The sequence below is a fragment of the Choloepus didactylus genome, chromosome 13, assembly GCF_015220235.1.
Source record: "Choloepus didactylus isolate mChoDid1 chromosome 13, mChoDid1.pri, whole genome shotgun sequence".
Taxonomy (NCBI): Eukaryota; Metazoa; Chordata; class Mammalia; order Pilosa; family Megalonychidae; genus Choloepus; species Choloepus didactylus.
In genome coordinates, this window is record NC_051319.1 from 8267874 (window position 1) to 8290384 (window position 22511).

A 22511-nucleotide genomic window follows, 5' to 3' on the forward strand; every position below is an offset into this window, starting at 1 on the left:
CGATGGAATTTACAGTATAAAGGGGGGAGACAGAAATTAAATACCATGTATATGCTTAAAATTAAATTTAAATTTAAATACTGTAAATTAAATAGTATAATAAAGCTTAAATATGAAATTATAAATTATGATAAGCGTCGTAAGGGAAAAGAACAGATTTCCATGAGGTAGAAAAATAGGAGTACCCTAAGTTGGATTAGGGAGACAGGGAAAGCCTTTTTGGAGAAGTGACATTTAAAACTGAGACATGAGCAATGAGTAAGAGACCAATAGGGCAAGAGTGTTTTAGGCATTGGGGATCGTGGCTATAAAGACCCAGAGGTGTAAAAGAGCTGTCACATTCTAGAAAGTAAAAAATACTTACTGAATCTGAGCAAGGGTAGATGGTGTTGAGAAATGAAATTGAAGAGATAGTCAAGAACAAGTGCCATGTAGGCTACAGTAAGGATTTAGGCTTTCTTGTAAGAGCACTGGGAAGCCACTGAAGGGTTTTAGACAAGAAGTGACATGATCTGATCTAATTTTAGAGATATTATTCAGGTAGTTTGAAAAAATGGATTACAGTGAGGCCAAAGGAGAACCAAGAGTCCAATTTGGAAGATTTTATAGTAGTCAGGCAAGAAACAATGAGGGCCAGTATGGTGTCCTTGGAGAAGGAGAGAAGTGAATGCATTTGGAAATGTCAGGGCTGGATTAGGTAAGGGGATGTTGAGGGAGATCAAGGTTACTTCCATGTTTTAGCGTGTAAGTCTGTGTAGATAGAGATGAATGGGAAAGACTAGAGGAAGAACCAGTTAATAGGTTAGATGTTCAGTTTTGAATATGCTAATTTTGAGATACCTAAGTGAAGATATCAAGTGGGCAATTTTGGGGTGGGGAAGGGGGGTGGGATCCAAGTAGTCTGGGCTGGAAGTACATGCCCACAGATGTTAACCACAATTCTTGATCCTAAAAGCTCTGAAAACCATTTTTTTTCTGTAATTCATTTGGCATAAAATTTGACCTGAAGTTATGTGACGCTACTTATAGTTAGTTATCCCAGTTAACCTAAGTATACATATGCTCTCCTTCAGAAATATGTTTGATAAACAGGTGCTACTGCAGATGCTGCTGGTGGTAGTCTTAGAGAATATATAGTAATAGCACCATATTATCTTCATTTTAAAAATCCAAAAAAATTGAATTCCAAAACACAGATGGTTCCACAGGTTTTGCATAAAGGACTTTGAGCCTGTATAAAATAGAGGTTATCAGCAACCAAAGCTTTGATGGAGATCATCTTTTTAGAGTGGGGAAGAAAGGGCTCAGGACCAAATTCTGAGAGACTCATTATTGAGAGTATAGTAGAGGAAGAGTTACTGAGACCTGAGTAGGGGAGGCCAAAGAAGAAAGAAGGAAACTGGAAAGGGTAATGTCATGGAAACTGAGAGAAGATAATGTTTCAAGAGGAAGAGATTATTTAGTTATGTTAAATGGGGTTCCAAGTCTAGAAAGAGAAAAGTTTCAATTTCTGTAGTAACTGAGGTCATTATAGACTTCAGCAAGTGTTGTTTTTGTCTTTTAAGTCATTAGGCACTCATTTATAAGGTAATTATTGTTGATTTGAGCATTAAAACAATAGTTGCTCTCAATAAACATGTTTTTCCTTTCAGTTATTTGACTTAAAAAAGCAAATTAGAATTTGCTCAAGTCAGATTTTTTTGTTTTTGTTACTTTATAAAAGTATTCATCAGAAATTGCCAGAATTCTTCTTTCCTTCATTCTTTCTTTCTTCTTCCTTATTACTTTTTTCCCAAAATGGCATTTTAACTTGTTTGTCCTGCCATTTTCAAGATGGGAACATTAATTCATTTGAGCAGATGTGTGAGATCATGCTGCTTTTAAACAAAGATGACTATTATGGTATACCTTACTAACGTGTATGTTTGTTCTCTTTCCCATGTGTTCTCCCTCCCTCCCCCTCTCTCTCTCTCTCTCTCTCTCTCTCTCTTTCTCTCCCCCTCCCTCTGTCCCTCCCTCCCTTTCTCCCTGTGTCCCACCCTCCCTTTCTCCCTCTCTCCCCTCCCCTCCCCTTCATCTGTATCTCTCTTATAGTGTACTTTACTAATGTATATGTTTGTTCTTTCCTGTGAACACGCATGCACACACGCACACTGCAGAATAGGTTAACTGTTGTTTCTTTATAATAGAGAATAGATTTTCTTTTGCGTTATTTAGAAGTGAAAAGAGTCCTCTTACTTCTCTTTCCTTTTGTCCCAGGCTACTAGGTTGACCTAATCCCAATGGGAAGGGGCCTATCAGTCTGGTGGCAGGACTTTATGTACTAGTGGGAAAAGAAATTGGGTCCTGAAGGTGAAAGAGGTTAGAATTTACTTGGAATGCAATTTAAGTTCATTTCTTATAGATTGAAAATAAAAATGATTAAAATTGCAGACTTTTCTTTGTGTTCATATTTTTTAACCATCATTAGTTAATGGGACATTTGAAAAAAAATTTGAAACAGAATATGGAGATTTTGTTTGTTTATAAAGCAGTGAGATGGCTAGTTTATGAAGACTTTGAGATTTATTGAATTATGCCCTCAAATTCAGGAATTTTAGAATTAGAGAGCTTTTATGTATCTCTGGTGGCTGAAAAGACGGTACTATTTTTAAAAACTAATGTAACAATACATATGAACATAGTGAATTTGAAATTGCAAGGGGAAAAAAGTATATCTGATTTGTTCAAGAAAGTTCATATATTTTTAACACTAGAGACTACTCATTTCTCATTGCTAAGTTTCTCCCAGCTCAAGTTGTCACAGATTTTTTAGGAATTGTGATATTTTGCCCCTTCTCTCCTCCAAATTACCTCAGTTTCCAAAGGGAGACACAGATGTATCTGAATAATGCTTTGAGTTTATGTGTGGCTTCATGCTTCAAGGTACTTCTAAATAATTAAGGATCTGCTTTATTCAGTATAGCTGTTTCAAAAGGAAATAAGCTTTAAGAGGAATACACAGTTTCCTTTGAGTTAGCACCAGCCTCTTCCTTTTCTTCCCTTAGTACTTTTGTTCCTTGTATGGCCAAACTTTATTGTATTTTGGTATACCCATGAGAAAATTATTGTATAATTAATTTGCTGAAATTTAAGCTGAGAGCCACTTCGTATAATATGAACTTAGAATATAGTCATGCTCCTGTTCAGTATTCCTCACTTGAGAATAATTCAGGCTCTTTAAATATTGGTAATCTCATTGACTTGGTCAAAATTAATCAATGACAGGGTCTCTATTTTAACTCTTCCATTCCTCATAATTAAATTGATTTACATTTTAGACTGTTGTTGCCCTACCAAAACTGTAATTTCACAATTATTGAATTTTTACAAAGTCATACTGTTTGCACAAATGTGTATTTGATAATTTGGCTTAGTGATTTCTGATCATGTGACTTAGTGCTGAAAAAAATCAGATATTAAATATGGGGTGAAGAAATTTAATTTGATAACTTAACCATAGAAAAATGATAAGGCATTTAGACTTATCCTTAAAAGTGAATTAATTTGACAAAAATTGGCTAATCAGGTTTGTTCAGTAGACATGACAAATGTATTTTGTTTTAAAATGGCATTTCCCAGCCTTGTTTTGAGGAATATTCTTGTTCTGTGAGATATTAAAAGATACTCAGGGAAGACGAGAAACAAAAAGGATTGTGTAGTCAAAGTGGAAACCACTAAACAAAACGAGACAAGTTTTGCCACTTCAGTATTTTTCAGAACTTGTATTATGTTTATTGTAAAGTCAAGGCTAACACTGGTTTACTTCCTGCAGAATAAATACATCAGAATAACTTGAGAATTTTTCCCAAATAACATTCTCATTTTCCTTCAACTGTGTCCCCAAGGTGGTAGAGAAGACTCAATGTGTTTTGTGATTTGAAAACATTTGCCTGGTGATTCTGATACAAGCCCACCTTTGATTGAGAACTGCTGAGTTAGAGTGTACAGGCTTTCCCAAATTTCTTTTAGCATAGACTACCTCTTTGGGAGATTATTTATTAATGTTTCAAAGATTAAAAAGATATTGTAAAGTTGTCAGAAGTAAATTGTAGTTTTTGCCTTGCCAGCTAATGGTTTTTCAATTTTGAAACCCTTCTTCCTTGATTTTTGTGGCACTACTCTCTTCTGGGTCTCTTAATTTGCTGACCATGATTATAGATTTTAACTTGTGATGTCTTCAAACTCCGAGAAAGTTCATATTTACCTGAAATATGCTATGATAAAAAGTTAATTTTTCTCAACATTGAATTTCAATATTTCTGTTAGACCCATTTGCTTAGAAGCATTGTTAAACATTATGTAGTAATAATAACTTGACATTTAATTGGCTGTATTGAGGTGATTTCTAAAAGCTCTTTTGACACCAGGATATGTATGTGTGTATATGTATATGTATATAAAATTTTTCATATTTGCTATCCAGAAATTTCAGGATATTGAAGAAACTCATCTCATTCATACAAAAGAAATTATAGAATCTTTGTCAAATGCTATAAAGGAAATTCATTTTCAAATAGGCCAGGTAAGTTGAACTGATTCATGACACTCTTATGTTCATTATGGCTCTTTAAAAATATTTTATCCTTTTATCAGTATGTCCAAAGCCTGTAATTATCATACGGAATTATTTCAGATAAAGAATATGCATTTTCAGGAATGAAATATAAAATAAATGTTTTTTTTTTTTAATTTTTTGGCCACCAAGGATAGTAATTCAAATTAATTTTTAAAATTAATTATGCTCAGTTCTCTTTACGTTAAAATTCAGAAGTAACCAATTTACTTTTTTTTCCCAAGTTTTACTATTTTTAAATTTAGAACAACTTCAGTACATTATAGAATTTGTACTTAGAAATGTTCCGCAAATACTAGAGGTTTCATGATGATATTTTGGGGTATATTGAAATACAGTAGAGAAAGGTGAAGTCTGTTATTCTTTTTTATTAAAAGTCCAAAACTATTTTCATTGTCCATATAAGTTTTATTTATTATAAGAATTATGCCTCTAAAACACTCAAAGCTGGGAAAAGGAAACTGCCTTGACTTCTAAGGCTGTGAGACCGTATTGTAAGGGATTAATGTAAGCAGGGTTTATTCCCATAGATCTGCTAACACTGTAAGTTAGGTAAACTGCATGTTAGACAAACAAAATTCTTTCAAGATCCCTGGGTTAAAAAATACTTGTTTTGTTGTAATGAATTTTAACTGATTTGTGGATGTTTTGTCTGAAGTACAGTTCAGTAAGAATATTTGTGGAAAAAGAAAAAGTCTATTTTTGTTCCATTTTAACAGGTCCATGAAGAATTTATAAATAACATGGCTAACACCACAGTTGAAAGTTTGATACAAAAATTTGCTGAGTCAAAAGGCACTGGGAAGGAAAGACCTGGTAAGATGAAAAATTTTACAAGAAAACATTTTCAAATTTCCTATCTAGTAACAAATATGTTTGCCTTTAATTCTCATGTGTAGGGGCTGTTTTTAACTTTGGTATCACATGTCTGAACTAATGTTTCCAAAACTGTAAAATGAAGCTCTTGGGATATACCTAAAAATCTATGTAAATTCTCAGTTATCATTTTCTTCTCTCAGAACATTGAAACCAACATAAAACCTTTCTTAATGTTCCATACTTTTTTCTTTTTCATTTAAATATTTGTTCAACAAATGTATTTATTGAATTCTAATGGTATACTGATGCTCTTCCAAATACTTAGGAGACACTAATGAACAAATGAATGCAAGAATCCTGGTCCCTATTTTTATGAACAAATGATTACAGGAATCCTCAAGTGTAGTTTGAATAAGCATGTTATGATACACCAAATGTAATAAGATATCCCTTTCCTGTCTCCTACTCAGCATAACTAGTCTTTCAGATTTCTTAAATTTATTCATTAATTACTGTTCCATGTACTTGCAAGATACTTGCTTTACTCCACAGGTAAAAATTTATTCAGTCCAATACAGATATTATAATATGGTATGGAATTCAGGAAAATGGATAAGTGGTTTGTGGAGAAGGCTGGGAGCCAATTTTGTTCAGTATGATTCATGGAACTGAGGCTTAAAACCTAAGTCATCTTCAGTTCTTCTTCCCCACATTTCATTAATTTTCAAATCTTATTGATCCAGTTGTGCTTCCTCTACAGGCCTGATTAATCACAGCAGCCTTTTAGCAAGCTTCGCATCCTGGCACAGTAGAGACGACTTCTCCAATCTATTTTATGTGTTATAGCATATTTATTTTTTGACTATGCAATTATGAACTTATGAATGCACTGCTTATAAAATCTTTAGATTTTCATTGTAGACGGAATGGAATTGTAGACTCTGGACTTCGATTGAAAGCCCTTCACATTCTGGCCCTGACCAGTCTTTAGTTTAACTTCCATTTTTCCTTTTCTGGTACCCTACACTACAGCCAACCTAAACTACTTGCTGTTTCCTTTAATGTCTCCCCTCTTCCTTTTTTTACCTTAGTACTTTTGTTCCCTTTATGTCCTTACTGTAGAAAAGCCCTTACTCTAGAAAATGCTATATCTCACTCCTTTCCTACCCAACATCTCCCCATTTATTTGTTGAATAAATGAACTCTTAAAGAACAAGGTTATATGTTATCTCCTCCATCAAAAGTGCCAGAGAACTCTTAACTGCACTTATTTTCTGGCATTGTTGCCAACTGTGCACCTGTGGAGAAAAGTTCCATTTTGATTCAGCTGTTTATCTTCTCTATATAGAAACAGTACACTTTTGTTGTTGAATGAATGAACAAATGAGAATATTATGGTAAGGTTAGGATGTTAAGGAGATTGGAAGATATGGATTTGCTGTTAGAAAGGTCTTGGTGAGTGAATACTAGATAATTATAATTAATTATAATTAGTGCTTACAATTAATTAATGTATGATTAGCACATTCTGTCAGGTACTGTGCCACACACTTTGTAGGCAGTCTCTCATTTGATCTTCAGCAACCCTTTGAAGTAGGTACTATTATTCCCATTTTACAAATGAGAGAAATGTTGAGTGATTAAATGATTTATGCGTAAGCTGGTGCATAGCAGAGCTGGAATTATTTCCAGGATTCTTGAGCTTTGGAGAAGTTACAATAGAACTAAGTCTAATTTGTTCTGAGAAATTTTTCTTACTAAATATATGAGAATAGTTGAATCCTTATTCATCATAATGTTCTACCTGCCAACATGCCATACTTTTCTTCATGAAAAACACCAACAAATGTCCACAGTTTTTTCATAAAGTCCCTTCTGTTGTTTAAATATTTAAAATAGCTGTTCATCTGAAATTGTCTTTACTCACTGCCTGATTTCTTTTAAATTCTAGACATTTAGAACATGTTTATTTTCCTGTCTGTGGTACAGTGTAGTACTTATCTCTGTAGTTTGTGGTTTGCTCTTGACTAGCAGTGAGATCATTAAGCCTCAAGGTCCGCATCTGTAAATGGGAGTAATAATAGTACCTATCACGTGGGGTTGTTGTGAGGTTTTCATGAGATAATGTAGCATTTGTTAAATATTCATTAAATGTTATTTTCAAAAATTAGTACACTCCTGAATTAACAGGTAGCTACTAATGGATGTTTTTAAGTACATTTTACTGACCTCGAGATATACCAAGATGTGTAGGAATTACTTGTAGCTACCATAGTAGGTGATAAGAAGGAGGCTAAGAAGAGTGATGATGACATATGCTTTCCTAGAATGACTAATGACTAAACCCAGAAGTAGCTGCTATTTCAGGATGACTGTTGATGCTATGTATATGGCTTTCAAAAAAAGTGGTCCTAGTACTTACTTTTTAAAAAGGGGGTTTTGTAGAGTGGAGTGGAAGGGATGAATAGTTAACTTCTGTGTTCAGCTTGCTACGGGCAACTAGTTACAGCTCTTGCATATGTATTTGTTCAGTTTATGGATATATGAACAAATGAGTCTGGTGCTCCATTGCAACTAATGAAAATTTTATGTTTGTTTCTCAAAAGAATGTCATACACAGATTTTTGCATGTGACTATAGAATTCATGGACTCAAAGGATTACATTTTATAAGCTGTGTTCTCACCTTTGGTTATGTATACTATTGATTGCTACTAGCATTTTATTTCCCTCTGGTGGATGATATCCTTCCTAAAATGGTTTTAGTTAGATCTATAGGATGCACATTTTAAAAATAGGAAACAAGAGACCCAGTGCTTTATAAAATTTGTATACCTAGAAGTTAACCTCTCTCTCATGTGCTGAGAAATGACATTGTTTTTCTGTCTTTTGCTAATCTTTTGAAAGATAATAGCCTTTAACTTTATGCTACTTACTTCTAAAATTAATGCCTCCAGTTCTATGTAAGCCACACAATTTGAGAGCATTAATTTTTTTTCTTTTGTAATTGTTGAGACTGTTTATATTACCTATTATATGTAGCAGCCTTTTTTTGTCATTACTTTTTAAGTGTGGTGCTTCCCAGTTCCTCTTGATTTTGAATCACTGTATGTGGATGCTTTGAGTATGAAAGCACCTATGGTCTGAAAGCATCATGCATAAACAGGTATTTCCTAATTTTGGATATTTTTAATGTTCTAATGACAGTATCTTAGTAGTACTAAGCAGTCTCATGTATTTAAGTTGCTATGAGAGATTAAAATCCACTATTTTAATGTTTCCTGAGTTACTCTGTCTTAATTTTCCAGCTGCTATGACAAATATCACACAATGGATTGGCTTAAACAACAGGAATTTATTGACTCATGGTTTCACAGGCTACGTAGTGTTCTGGCTGGCTGGTAGTCCTTGGGTTCATTGACTTTCCTCTCACATGGCAATGTCTTCTCCTTCTGTTGACTTCTAGCTTCTGGCTCCTCCTCTGGCTTTCTTTTTTGTAAGGCCTCTAATAATAGGATTAATACCTATCCTGATTCAGTTGACCCACCTTAACTAAAAATAACATCCTCAATAGGTCCTATTTACAGTGGGTTCACACTCATAGGAAAGGATTAAAATTAAGAATGTGTTTTTCTCATGTGTTGGTTTGTATATATTATGTCCCCCAGAAAAAGCCATGTTCTTTAATGCAATCTTTTGGAGGCAGACGTATTAGTGTTATTAGATTGGAATTCTTTGATTGAATGTTTCCATGGAGATGTGACTTACCACCTGAGTGAAACCTTTGATTGGATAATTTCCATGGAGGTGTTACCCTGCCCATTCAGGGTCAGTGTTAACTAGAGTCGTATAAAGGAATTCACAGACAGAAGGACCTGAGAGCAACCGAGAGTGACATTTTGGAGAGGAACTACAACTTAGAGATACATTTTGAAGATGGCCGTTGGAAGCTGATGCTTTGGAGAACGCCATATTGTATGCATCCTGGGAGCAAGCAGATGCCAGCCTTGTGCCTTCCCAGCTAACAGAGGTTTTCCGGATGCCGTTGGTCATCCTCCAGTGAAGTTACCTGATTGTTGATGCCCACTTTGGACACTTTATGGCCTTAAGACTGTAACTGTGTCACCAAATAAATCCCCTTTTTAAAAGCCAATCCATTTCTGGTGTTTTGCAAAATGGCAGCATTAGCAAACTGGAACATCTCAGGTGTACATAATTCAACCTACCATAGTCATTCTGCTAATTTTACTGTATGCTATTCATATTTTCATAAAAGTTCAGCAAGTTTCCATTTATAAGAAAGAAAAGAATAAATAATTTAGAGAAAATCAAAAGTTGATAGGCCATGTCTCTCTCTAAGCCAACTCAGCTGGTAAACTCTCTGCCCTCCCCCCTACGTGGGACATGACTCTCAGGGGTGTAAATCTCCCTGGCAACGTGGGAAATGACTCCCAGGGATGAGCTTGGATCTGGCATTGTGGGATTGAGAAAACCTTTCTGACCAAAAGGGGGAAGAGAAATTAAACAAAATAAAGTTTCAGTGGCTGAGAGATCTGAAATGGAGTTGAGAACTCATTTTGGAGGTCATTCTTTTGCATTATATAGATATCCATTTTTAGTTTTTAGTGTACTAGAATAGCTAGAAATACCTAAAATTGTTGAACTGCAATCAGTATCCTTGATTCTTGGAGACGATCGTATAACTATATAGCTTACGTGGTGTAACTGTGATTGTGAAAACCTTGTGGCTCACGCTCCCTTTATCCAGTGTATGGACAAATGAGTAGAACAAAGGGGGTCAAAAAAGTAAATGAATAATTGGGGGCGGGGTGGGGTGGGAATATGAGATGTTTTGGGTGTTCTTTTTTACTTTTATTTTTATTCTTATTTTTTGGAGTAATGAAACTGTCCAAAAATTGATTGTGTTGATGAATGCACAACTGTGTGATGATATTGTGAACAATTGATTGTATACTTTGGATGATTATGTGATATGTGAATATATCTTAATAAAATTGCATTAAAAAAAAGAAAAAAAAAGTTGATAGGCCAATGTATAACGTGTTTAGAAAAGAGGATTTGTTGAAAAGCTTATATTTACCCTCATTATATGTTAATATAGATTTATAGCTAACATTTAAAGAATTCCAGGGATCAACCTGTGCTAAAGATACAAATAGGGAAAACCTGAGAAAGGAACACATAAAAAACAATAAGCCACAAAGAAAAAGGGAAAAATGAGATTCCTGTGATCAGATTACTGGAATAAGGTTAATTTATTAGTTTAGATATTTGTAATATTTTAGCTTCTACATTAGGTATATTATTATAAAGTATTATGAAAAGAAACAAAAATAAAAATAGTTTAAAGATCATCTTTTTAGTCCCCTCAAAGATTTAGAATAATGCCAAACCTGTAATAGAGCCTCCTCCCAATCTCCCCAAATTTTGTTTCTGTTTTTTGTCTTTAATCAGGGAAGCAGAAACCCTTAGGTAGAAAGCTAAATTAAAAATATCTGTGAAGGGGCTAAGACTGACAGACCATACCAGATATTCTGTGATTATTTGGTTTTTCTATTAAGTAGCAAAGAGGGACCAACCAGAGAAAGAGGAAAGAACAATGGATGATGATGATAAGGGAAGAGGATAGTGCAGATTAATGCCAATGGGACAGTGAAAGAGAATGAGTTCACAGAGAAGATAAGATAGAAATAAAGGTAACAGAAAAGCTTTTCTCTGTGAAGGAATACATCTCCAACTATTGTGTCCTAGCTAACTAGAGTAGAGGCATGGGGGATGTATATGGAATGGACTGTTAAAAAGCATCCATTTATACATAATCCTTCTTAAAGTTTATCTGCATGCATGCCAAAGTCATACCACCTCATAATGATTATCTTTTATATCTTTTAGAGCAGGAGTTGGCAACTGTGACCTTTACTCTCTGCCTATTTTTATCAGGCCTTTTATCAGGCCCAAAAGCAAAGATTGGTTTTTGCATTTTTAAATTGTTGAAAAATAATCAAAAGTAGAGTAGTATTTCATGACACATGAAAATTATATGAAGTCCAGATGTCAGTGTCCATAAATGAAGTTTTATTGGAACATAGCCACACTCATTTGTTTATTTATTGTTTATGGCTGCTTTCACACTACGATGGCAGAGTTGACTAGCTATGACAGACCGCATGGCCCATAAAGCCTAAAATATTTACTGTCTGGGTCTTTTGCAGAAAAAGTATGCTGACCCATGTGTTAGAGGGTACATTTCTTGTGTAGTATACTAGCATATGTCATAATACATTATGAATTATGTAGCTCATAACAGTAAATAATCTTTTTTCAAAAAGTGAATTCTGTTCTTCTTGGTTCAGAAATCGTTTAATCTTACATCCTGCATCAGCTACATCTGCAGTCATATCACAGCATGGCAACTGATATTCATAATAATAATCTTAAGTTGAGAGGTGTAAAGGGTAAACCATGTTGAGCAGGCTTGTTTAAGGGAAGCTTAGTTAATTAATTTGAGGTAGCCATTAAAAATGTCAATATATGTATAAACACGTTGGCAACAAAACAGAAGTGAGGAAAAAAATATCTAAGCTGATTACAAGTTTTATATGTAAAAATCATGTGCAAAATATAACAAGGACAGGATTTTAGTTTTTACAACAGTATGTAAAAGTTCTTCCTCATATTTTCCTTCCCCTCTGGTTTGAAGTTGTATGTACCCTAGAAAAACATGTTCTTAAATTTAATCCATTCCTGTGGGTTTTAACCCATTGTAAGTAGGGTCTTTTGATGAGGTTACTTCAGTTAAGGTGTTTCCAACCTCAATCAAAATGGGTCTCAATCCTGTTACTGGAGTCCTGTATAAGAGAATGGAATTCAGACAGAGAAAGAAAGGCACAGAAGAAAGAAGCTTAAATCAGCAAAACCTAGAAGAGAAGGGAGAGATCAGCATATTCTAGCATGTGCCTGTCCACATGACAGAGGAGCCAAGGATCACTGGCCTCTGGTCTTCGGGAAGAAAGCATCACTTTGATGCCTTGATTTGGATATTTTCCTTGTCTCAAAACTGTGAGCAAATAAATTCTTATTGTTTAACCTAACCCATTTCACGATATTTGATTTGAGCAGCCTAGGAAACTAAAACAGATTTTGGTACCAGGAGAGTGGGGTGCTGCTATTGCAATTACCAAATATTTGGAAATGGTTATGGAATTGGGTAAATGAGTAGTTACTGGAAGAACTTTGATATGCTTCCTAGGAAAGGCTTTCATTGCTTTGAGGAGACTGTAGAATGTGGATACTAAAGGTACTTCTGATGAGATCTTTGAAGAAAATCATGAATGTGTAATTGGAAACTAGAGGAAAGGCAATCCTTCTTTTAAAATTGCAGAGAACTTAGCAAAATTGAGTTCTGATTTTGGATAGAAGGCAGAACTTGAAAGCAATGAATTTTGATATTTAGCTGAGGAGATTTCTGTGCTGTGAAAAGTGTTGCTTACAGTGAAATGCAAGAGGAAAGGGATAAGCTGAGAACTGAAGTCCTGGGCACAAAGAAACCAGAAATTGATGTTTGGAAAATTCTTAACTTCGAGAAAGTGAGTCTCCAGAGAATAGTGCTCCATGTGAGGGTGTAACTGAACATTGATTGAGCTAGTCAGCCATTTCAGTGCAAGCCAGGATAGGAGGTGCAGTTATCCAGGAAGGATCTGTGGATAGTCCTGCTGTCTGATGAGAATACTTCAGTTAAGGTGTGCCTGACCTCAATCAAAATGGGTCTTAATTCTCATTAAGGATTGGATCCCTGTGTGCTACATGCAAACTGACAATATTTTTGTGAGATATGTCTGAACAGAACCACTGCCAATTGGGACTAAAAAGTACAGAAAAGGGACAGTTTGGAGGAAAATCACTTTAAGGGCAGAGCCATGGAAACTAATGTCTGTGTGTCTTCTCAGGCCGAGAGAGCAGGCCTACCCATACATGTGAAAAGGGTGAGTCTGCCCCAGTGCTTGGAGAGGGAGGAATTTCCACCCTGTTGTTCAGGAAGAGTGCTGCCTCCTAGTGTTCTCAGAGTCTGGAGCCTATGCCCAGGTGATAGAGGAGACTCTGGCCCCCACCCCAGTGCTCTGAGAGGGTCGAGCCTGTACGCTGGCATTTCTGCAGAGCCTGGCCACCATTCTGATGCTTTCAGAGAGTAGAACTTTACACACCAGTGTTCAGGGAGAGCAAGGCTGCTGGGCAAGTGCTTGGAAGGGGTGGGGCTGCCCCTCCATTAGGCCCAGAGGACAAAACATTGTGCTATAGATGATTCTCAGACCTTGAAATCTAATGGACTTTGCCCTGCTGGATTTTGGAATTGTTTGGGACCCACGATCATCATTTTCCTTCCAATTTCTCCCTATGGGAATGGGAATGTTTATACTATGCCTTTCTCTCCATTGAATATTGGGAGCAGATAATTTATTCTTTAGGTTTCACAGGTCCACAGACGGAAGGGAATTGTTCCCTGGGCATACCACACCCATAATTGATTTTGATGAGACTTTGTACTAAAGCACAGGAATTAAGACTTTTGGGATATTGTGATGGACTAAATGTATTTTGCATATAGAAAGAACATGTCTTTTGGGGATCCAAAAGGATCCAAGAGGGTGAAGTTTGGTTGTTTGAAGTGGTATGTACCCCAGGAAAACATGTTCTTAAATCACATTCATTCCTGTGATTGAAAATCCATTGTAAATAGGACCTTTTTGATGAGGTTACTTCAGTTAAGGTGTGTCCCACCTCAATCAGGATGGATCTTTATCCTGTTAGTGGAATACTTTATAAGAGAATGAAATTCAAAGAGAGAAAGCCACAGAAGCAAGAACCTAAATCAGTGAAACTTGAAAGAGAGGGGAGAGACCAGCAGCTGTCACCATGTGCTTTGCCATATGATTGGAGGTGCCAAGGATCACAGCCACCTCTTTGGGAAGAAGTATTGCCTTGATGACTGATGCCTTGATTTGGACATTTTCCCAAACTCAAAACCATGAACAAATAAATTCCCATTGTTTAACTGGACCCATTTCATATTATTTGCTTTGACCTAGGAAATTAAAACAATCTCCTTGAGCATATTGAAGATCATTTTTTAAAATCTTTGTCCAGCATGTACAGTCTGGATTTTGCTGGCGTTTTCTGGGTTTTTATTCTCTTCTTTTGAATGGGCCATCATTTCCTGTTTGTTTGTCTTGTAATCTTTTGTTGTACATTGTACATTTTAATTTAAAATGTTAACTCTGGAATTTATTCCCTGAGATGTCTTTTTTTTGAGTTTGTAGCCAGCTGGTGATATGACAGAGGTTATCTTGAGTGTCAGCCCTCCTATCAAGAAGATCCACTCAAGGCAAATGCAAAGTGCAAGGTTCTCCCTGTTTTTTTCTGGGCCATTGTCTTGTCCTTGGCTTGTGCTTGCTCAGGCTTTAGGAGTGACTAAACAGTGGCTTTAGGAGTTCCCCTGTTTACAATTTTGAATGCCACCTGTACTTCCCAGGAGATAGACCTTCTCCCTCTCTCAGGTGTTCCACTGCAGGACTTAGAGCAGGTATGCCTTTACCTAGGCTGTCTGTCTCAGTTGTTTCTTCTACTATTTTCATTGTCTCATTCTACTTTTCCTAGAGGGCAGATTCAGAGAGGGGGCATGTAGAAGAGGAGTTTCCCAAGTCATTCTTTCCCTGCTGTGACAAGGCCAGGGACCCTCAAGGGAGCGTTTGGCTGGTTCCAGACTGCCCTAGAGAGTGGATGAGGGAGGGGCCAGCTAGGGCACCCGGTGTTTTCTTTTACAACTCCCTAATCCTATGTTTTCTTGACCTGCCCAGCAAATGCAGCCCTTCAGTTTGTTCCACAGCTCTGAAGAAGTGTTTTATCTTAGTCTCCTCTGTCACCTTGGTGGATTTGAACAATGGCTTCCTTCAGATCTGTGTCCCATCCATCTGAAGTAGCTAATTAAAAGTGATCAGCAATCTGCTGGTTCGCCCTCTGTGTCTTGGGGAAGTGGATTTTTATGTCCCTTTCTGGCATCAGCAAGCTATGTCATGAACCAAACCCCAATGCTGTCTGCTGCTCGAGTGGGGGCTGGGCAATGGTAACTACTGCACTGAGAAAGCGATTTACTGGTATTTACCATAATTTACCAGGTTCTTCCTTCTGCTCTTCCCCAGATGATATACAGTGTTCCACTGGACTCCAGAGTTCTAAAATAGTTGATTCAGACAGTTCCTGCCTGTTTACTAGTTGTTCTGGTTGAGGGAGTAATTCCTGAGCTTCTTACTCTGCCATATTCCCACAATTCTTGGCATCATTTGTTTTTAAAACTCCTCAGCTAATTCTAATGTGCAACCGATGTTGAGATCCTATAACCTGGTTACTTGTTAAAGCAGAATCTCAAACCCGACCCTAGAGCTACTGTATCAGAGTCTGTGTTTTAATAAGATACCCAGGTGATTTTTCTGCACAAATAAATTAGAGTAGCATTGTTACTCACCGAATATCTGCAGTGGATCCAGGGTCCCCGAGGTCTGTCGTTCTCAAAGTGTGATTCTAGAACCATTGACATCACCTGAGAATATGTTAGAAATGCAAATTCCTTGGCACTACCTCTATGCCTTTCCTATTGGACGCTCTGGGGATGGAGTCCAGAATTTTTATTTTAAGCCCTCCATATAATTCTGTTTTATGGTAAAGTTTGAGAATCATTGCACTAGGGCATTTTTTGGGGGGGTTTGGAACCATTGCATTGAGGGAATTGTTTCCACAAATCTTTTATTAAAATAGTTATTCTTGAAGTGAAGCATCATTGATGTCTGCAACTTATTTTTAAATGGTTTAGCAAAAGAAAAAGAAAAAATTGTGCATGTTTGCATGTTTGTGTACATGTAGAGAAAGCGAAAGCAAATGTGGAAAATTATCAGTATTGCATCTAAGTAAACAGTGTTATGATATTCATTGCACTATTCTAACTTTTCTGTAGCCTTAAAATATTTCAAAATAGAAAGTTGGGTGGAAAATCCCAGAGAAGGATGACAGAAAGGTCTATCAGTTTTTAAGACTTCACGTGCATTAGCATAGCTCTTATTAACAGACACATGGGGAAAGCTTTGGTATAGTGTTGGGAAGAAAAGGTTAAGATTGTGTAATATATAGTTGACAGGCCCAGATTTGTTTCTGTTTTTTGATAGAAAGCCAAAGCAAACATTTTATCCTTCACTGCCCGCAAGGCATTATGGTAAAGTGTGTGTGTAATATATATTCATGCGCTTCTGAAATATTTCCAGGAGTTAAAGCTTCCTTTTAATGTTACCATTGTTGTCAGTTTCACCATTGTGCCAGTTTGAATGTATTATGTCCCCCCAAATGCCATTATCTTTGATGTAATCTTGTGTGGGCAGACGTTATCAATGTTGATTAGATTTTAATTCTTTGAGTGTTTCTTTGGAATGTGCCCCAGTCAGCTGTGGTTTATGACTGATTTGATAATTTCCATGGAGGTGTTGCTCCGCCCATTCGGGGGTGAGTCTGAGTTGTCACTGGAGCCATATAAATGAGCTGACAGACAGAGTGAACTCATTGCAGCTGTGAGTGACATTTTGAAGAGGAGCTACAGCCAAGAGGGACACTTTGAAGAAAGCACAGGAGCTGCAGATGAGAGACAGTTTGAAGACGGCCGTTGAAAGCAGACTCTTCCTCCAGAGAAGCTGAGAGAGGACAAATATCCCAAGTGCAACTAAGAGTGACATTTTTGAGGAACTGCAGCCTAGAGAGGAACATCCTGGGAGAAAGCCATTTTGAAACCAGAACTTTGGAGCAGATGCCAGCCATGTGCCTTCCCAGCTAACAGGTTTTCTGGACACCATTGGCCATCCTCCAGTGAAGGTACCCGATTGCTGATGTGTTACCTTGGACACTTTATGGTGTTAAGACTGTAACTGTGTAATCAAATAAACCCCCCTTATAAAACCCAATCCAAATAAACCCCTTTTATAAAAGCCAATCCAAGCTTTTGATTGGATACTTTGCATTCTGGCAGCATTAGCAAACTAGAACAGTAATATTAAGAGCCATAGGGAAAAGGTTTGGAATTTGGTGTGGGGGGGGCAGGTTGTATAGTATTAAATAATTACTTACCTAGTTTAATCTTTACCACAATTATGTCAGTTATTGTTATTACCCCCTTTTATAACTGATACAACCTAGGTTCAGAAAGAGGAAGTAACTAGTCCAAGGTAATCAGGAAGCAGGTGACAAAACTAGAGCTTGAGCGCAGGCCTCTGTGTCTTTTGCACATCACGAGCTGGAGTTCTGTGGTCTTTTTCATGCTAGTTTGCCTGGTTCATCAGTCTGGGCACCTAGGAATGTGGTTGTGTTGCATTCCATAGACCTATAGCAAGCTTAAAAACACAGTCACTGACTCCCATTGTTGTGAATCATTACCTTCTAACCTCCCCCCCCACATACACACACACAACCTTCATTATCATTGTTCCTCTTAGACTTGGGTTTGTGGGTATGTTTGTGCGTTTACCCTTAGCCCTAAATAGAATCAAGTGTTCTTTGGTATTAGTTGGGAATATGTAGAAATAGGATTGATTTGGATACCCTAGACTTACTATTTGAGTTTTGAGGCCAGTTTTTAAGTAGACAGAGTTGTAAAATTGCCCTATTGGTAGCCTGAGATTTAGGATTAATTCCAAAACAATTTGAACTATTAAATAGTTTATGCATTTTTTTATACTCTTCCTCATTTCAGAAAACATTTGTGGTGATTAAATATTACTGTTAAATGTGTTTCTTTTTTACCCCTGTAACATTTTTTTAAAGTTTTGATCCATATTAGGTTTGGATGAATTCTTGAGGTTGTTGAGTTTTTATTTATTTGTTAATTTTGGTAGCAATAATTGTTTCCTCCCTAATGATTAAAGTATCTTATTTCAGAATTGTTGGTGTTTGTTGGATGGTTGACCTTTTGGAATTGTTCTTATGCCTTTAATTGAACTCTTAGGTTTTTTTGTGTGTGTGTGTGTTTGTTTTTAAAGACAATATGTAAAAGAGCATCAGGAGACAGAGCGAAAATGGTTTTTTTTTTCCTTTTACAAATTGAATTGTCCTTGTGACCCAGTATAAAAGCTAAGCACTAAGAACACTTATTTGTTTTTACAACAGAATTAATTGAGGCTAAAACAGTTGAAATTCCAGTTATAGCAAACTATTCATTAGGACTCTCACTCTGGCATTAGTACTGTAAAAAAAATAACTTGTCTTATGCTTACATAGAATGATGGGCAGTGGACTGCATTTGAGGGAGATGCTGAATAAACTCTTTATTTGTGACATGCTACAAAGGGTGGGGGCGGCGTGTCAAAATGTGCACTGATATCCAACTGAATTGTCAGCAGGCACTGAGCCAGGCACGCAAAGCCTTGCCATTGAAGCATCATGCGGAGCATATACCATTTGAAAAAGAAAATCTTTTTCATACATGATTAGTGGTTTTTATGAAATAAATAAAAATTTAGTTTTATTATATCAGAAACTGTTAGTATTTCTGTCTTTGAGAGAAAAGCTGATGTGTGGATACTAAATTAAAATTTTTAAATATATTTTTATAATTTGAAAGGATTTATCACTTTATATTTCAAAAATGATTTTCATTTTGAACAGTTTATTTATTTATTTATTTTTTCTGAATCAACACTACTTTAAAAAAGTTTATTGAAGATTCTTTTTCTACACAAAGCTTTGTATATAGCTTTTAAAACCCTCACAACTTAAAACATAAGTCAAAATTATGTAGTCCCTTCCCTAAAACTGAGTCATTAAAACTCTGATAAAAGTTTAGGAAAATAATAAATCACAAGTTGAACACATTTAATTTAAGAAAAATGAGATGGGGGTTGAGGGACAGGGTAAAGGTTTGGGGCAGGTGGCTTGTCCTTTTCACTATGTATACTACCGCAATAAAATTTATAACACGCTGGACTTTTTTATTTATTGAAACTACCTTCTAAAGTATAATAATATAATACAGAAAATGCTACTTTAAATATGGAATGAATCAAAATCCACTTGATGATAAAGAAATTCAGGATGCATAAGGAGAGAGAACTACATCAAATTTTGCCATGCACTAAAATTAATCTACAACTATGTACACTTCCAATAAAGGTTTTTCCAAGCTTATGTTAGATATCAATGAAACTATAATCCAATAGGAACAGGCCAACCTCTTTTTGGCAGGAGTTTCAAAAGTTGTGATGGCATAATTGTTCCACTCTATAAACAGTTGAACAGTTTATTTTTATTGGACATTTTATTATTTGAAATGGATTGTAAGAGGACATTTAGAAAAGATAAAAGAGAATGGTAATCAAGATATATCTAGTATAGGACAAGATTTTGTGAAGAGCAAAATGTAGCATTCTTATTGAAGGGATTGATTTTTTTTAATGTTTAATTTTCTTGATTTATTATTTAGTTTTAAAATAACCAATTAACATTAGAAAAAAATGTACATTTAGAGTTTTGGTAAGTTATTCAAATTCTGTCAGGTATGTCACATATGAACTAAAGTTTACCCTTACCGGACGAAAGCATTCCACCTTGCGATTTGGGCTGTGTTGCTGTATTTCCAGGTTTTTTGTTGTTGTTTTTTCAGGGATTGATTTTTATAGTTAAGGAATGCCTTTACTATTTTCACATATGTGATGCCATCCAAAATGACAGTTTAATGGGAGATAATTTTTTATTTAGTCTGGTACTTAGTTTTTGTAATATTTCAATAGGAGAATAATTCATGCTTTTGCTACTTTCTCTACTTCCTAAATATTTTAGTATGTTTCACATATAGAAATATACCATATTTTAAGGCATATAAGGCTAGTCTCAGTAGTCCTTTCATTTCAGGGCTATTTTAATGGTTTTATAATGATTACCATTTTATCATCTTTCCCTCTTTCTTGTCTGTTCCACATACCAGTGCTGAGTTAAATTTCCTGTAAGACCACTTTGCAAGTATATGTGTGTTTATCACTTACCCACATGAAAAACTCTTCCCATTGCCTGAAAATTACAGTTCAAATTCCTTGACCTGCTATTCAAAATCTCATACCTTGTTGAGAAAGCATGGACTTTACAGTTAGAAAATATGTAATTCATTTTTTCAATCAGCAAATATTTATTGAAGACCCACTATTTGCCAGGCATTAATCTAAGCACTGGGGATATAGGGGTTTACAAAATAGAGAAGGTTCCAAGCTTACAATTTAGTAGTATTTACTGTCTTGCTGCCCCTTCCCTTCTCCTGGGCACAACCAAGAATCAATCAATTTCCTGTATACTTGTTTTCTGTCATCACCTATGCTGCAGATTCCTTGGAAGCAGAAAATATATGTTAGGTCTCTGCATCTCCTGTTCTGTGGTTTCAGATATAAAGGGTTTTTGGTAAATTTTTATCTTAATAATAGTCTCATTTTTTTGTTATGATTATTTAATTTTCCAAATTATTAATGTTATTTTAATTAACACTGTTAGATGAGACAAGAAAACATTTATCAGCAATTAAAAAGATATAATGGGACCTGATGTAATTTTTGCTTTCTGCCAGCTGTTTTTTTTTTTTTCTACTGGAACTTGTTCATATTTTTTTTTTTTTCAGGCCTTATTGAATTTGAAGAATGTGACCCTGCTAGTGCAGTTGAAGGTAAGTTGACTAGGTAATAATGTGTTAATGCATGGCATCTATCTAATATCTTCTATTTACTGAACAAATAGGGGCTGCTATTCATTAGAGTCAGCGTATCTATGAAGTGATACAAAAATCTGAATGTAATTTGAAGGCCTGCAGATGCTAATATTTACTTAATAAATAAATAGTAGGTTTGCCCAAAGGAATATTAGCGTATTAGAAAATATATTTTAAAAGTTCAGAGGTGTGGGACAAGATGGCGGAGTGGTGAGGTGTAGGTTTTAGTTACTCCTCCAGGGCAGTAGGTACAAAGCCAGGAACTGTGTGGACCAGACACCGGAGAGCAATTTGATTTTGGGCATATTTCATACAACACTCACGAATGCATGGAACAGCTGAGATCAGTGAAATCTGTAAGTTCTCGTGGCCAGGGAACCCATGCCCCTCGCTGTGAGGCTCAGTCCCTTGGGAGGAGGGGCCAGCCCGTCTGTGCTGGGAACAAGGAGGGAGAACTGCAATTGTGGCTCTTATTGAAAACTCAGACTGCTGATCCAAACTCCAAACATAGATAGACTGAGAACAGACACCAGAGGATCTGGGAGCAGTCAGCCTGGCAGATAGGAGATAGGGCTAGCAAAAACAGCAAAAAACCCCAAAAATAAAAACAGACTTTTTGGAAATCTGGTAAACATACAATGGAGAAGGGCAGGGCTCAAACAGAGTCAGGCTCATATGCAAATCTGGATGGCGAATTTCGTTGTCTGAAGAGCCAGTTTCTCTGCTTTCTTGATTGTTCCTTAATGGCCCTAATCTCCTTGGCTCTTAGCATTTCAATAGCCCATTAGATCTGCAAGGAGGGGCCTTCTTTTCTTTTCTTCTCTTTTCTTTTTTTTTATCTTTTTTCTCTTTTTCTAAAACGATTACTCTGAGAAGCCCATTACAGAAAGCCTCAAAGACTTGCAATTTGGGCCCAGACAAGAGCAGAGCTAAGAGAGCTCTAAGACACAAAGCAATAAGTCCAGTGGCTGAGAAAATTCACTAAACACCACAACTTCCCAAGAAAAGGGGGGCGTCCCATTACAGCCATCTTCCCGGTGGGCTGAGAACCCTCCTGTCTGGCGCCAGCACCACAGCCCAGAGCTGCCCCAGACAACCCACTGTGGTGGAAAGTGTTTCCAACAACACATGCACACACCACAATATTGGGTGTGGACAATGGCCTTTCCCACACCCTCAGCTAATTGTCACCGAGCTGGGAAGGCAGAGCTGTGTGAAAAGGGGGAAATTAACACACCCCATTTAGCCATCCTTTCAGCAGACTGGGAATGCCCCTACACAGCTGTGC

At 36.4% G+C, this 22511-nt stretch overlaps 1 protein-coding gene across 1 annotated transcript in view; it reads left to right on the forward strand.

Annotated features, from left to right (window-relative positions):
- FCHO2 (FCH and mu domain containing endocytic adaptor 2) overlaps positions 1-22511 on the forward strand; it is a 168437-nt gene that overhangs the window by 63443 nt on the left and 82483 nt on the right. Inside the window, 3 exon segments of the mRNA XM_037802054.1 lie at positions 4466-4564; positions 5335-5431; positions 21137-21181. Of these exon segments, the coding sequence (XP_037657982.1) occupies positions 4466-4564; positions 5335-5431; positions 21137-21181 (241 nt within the window).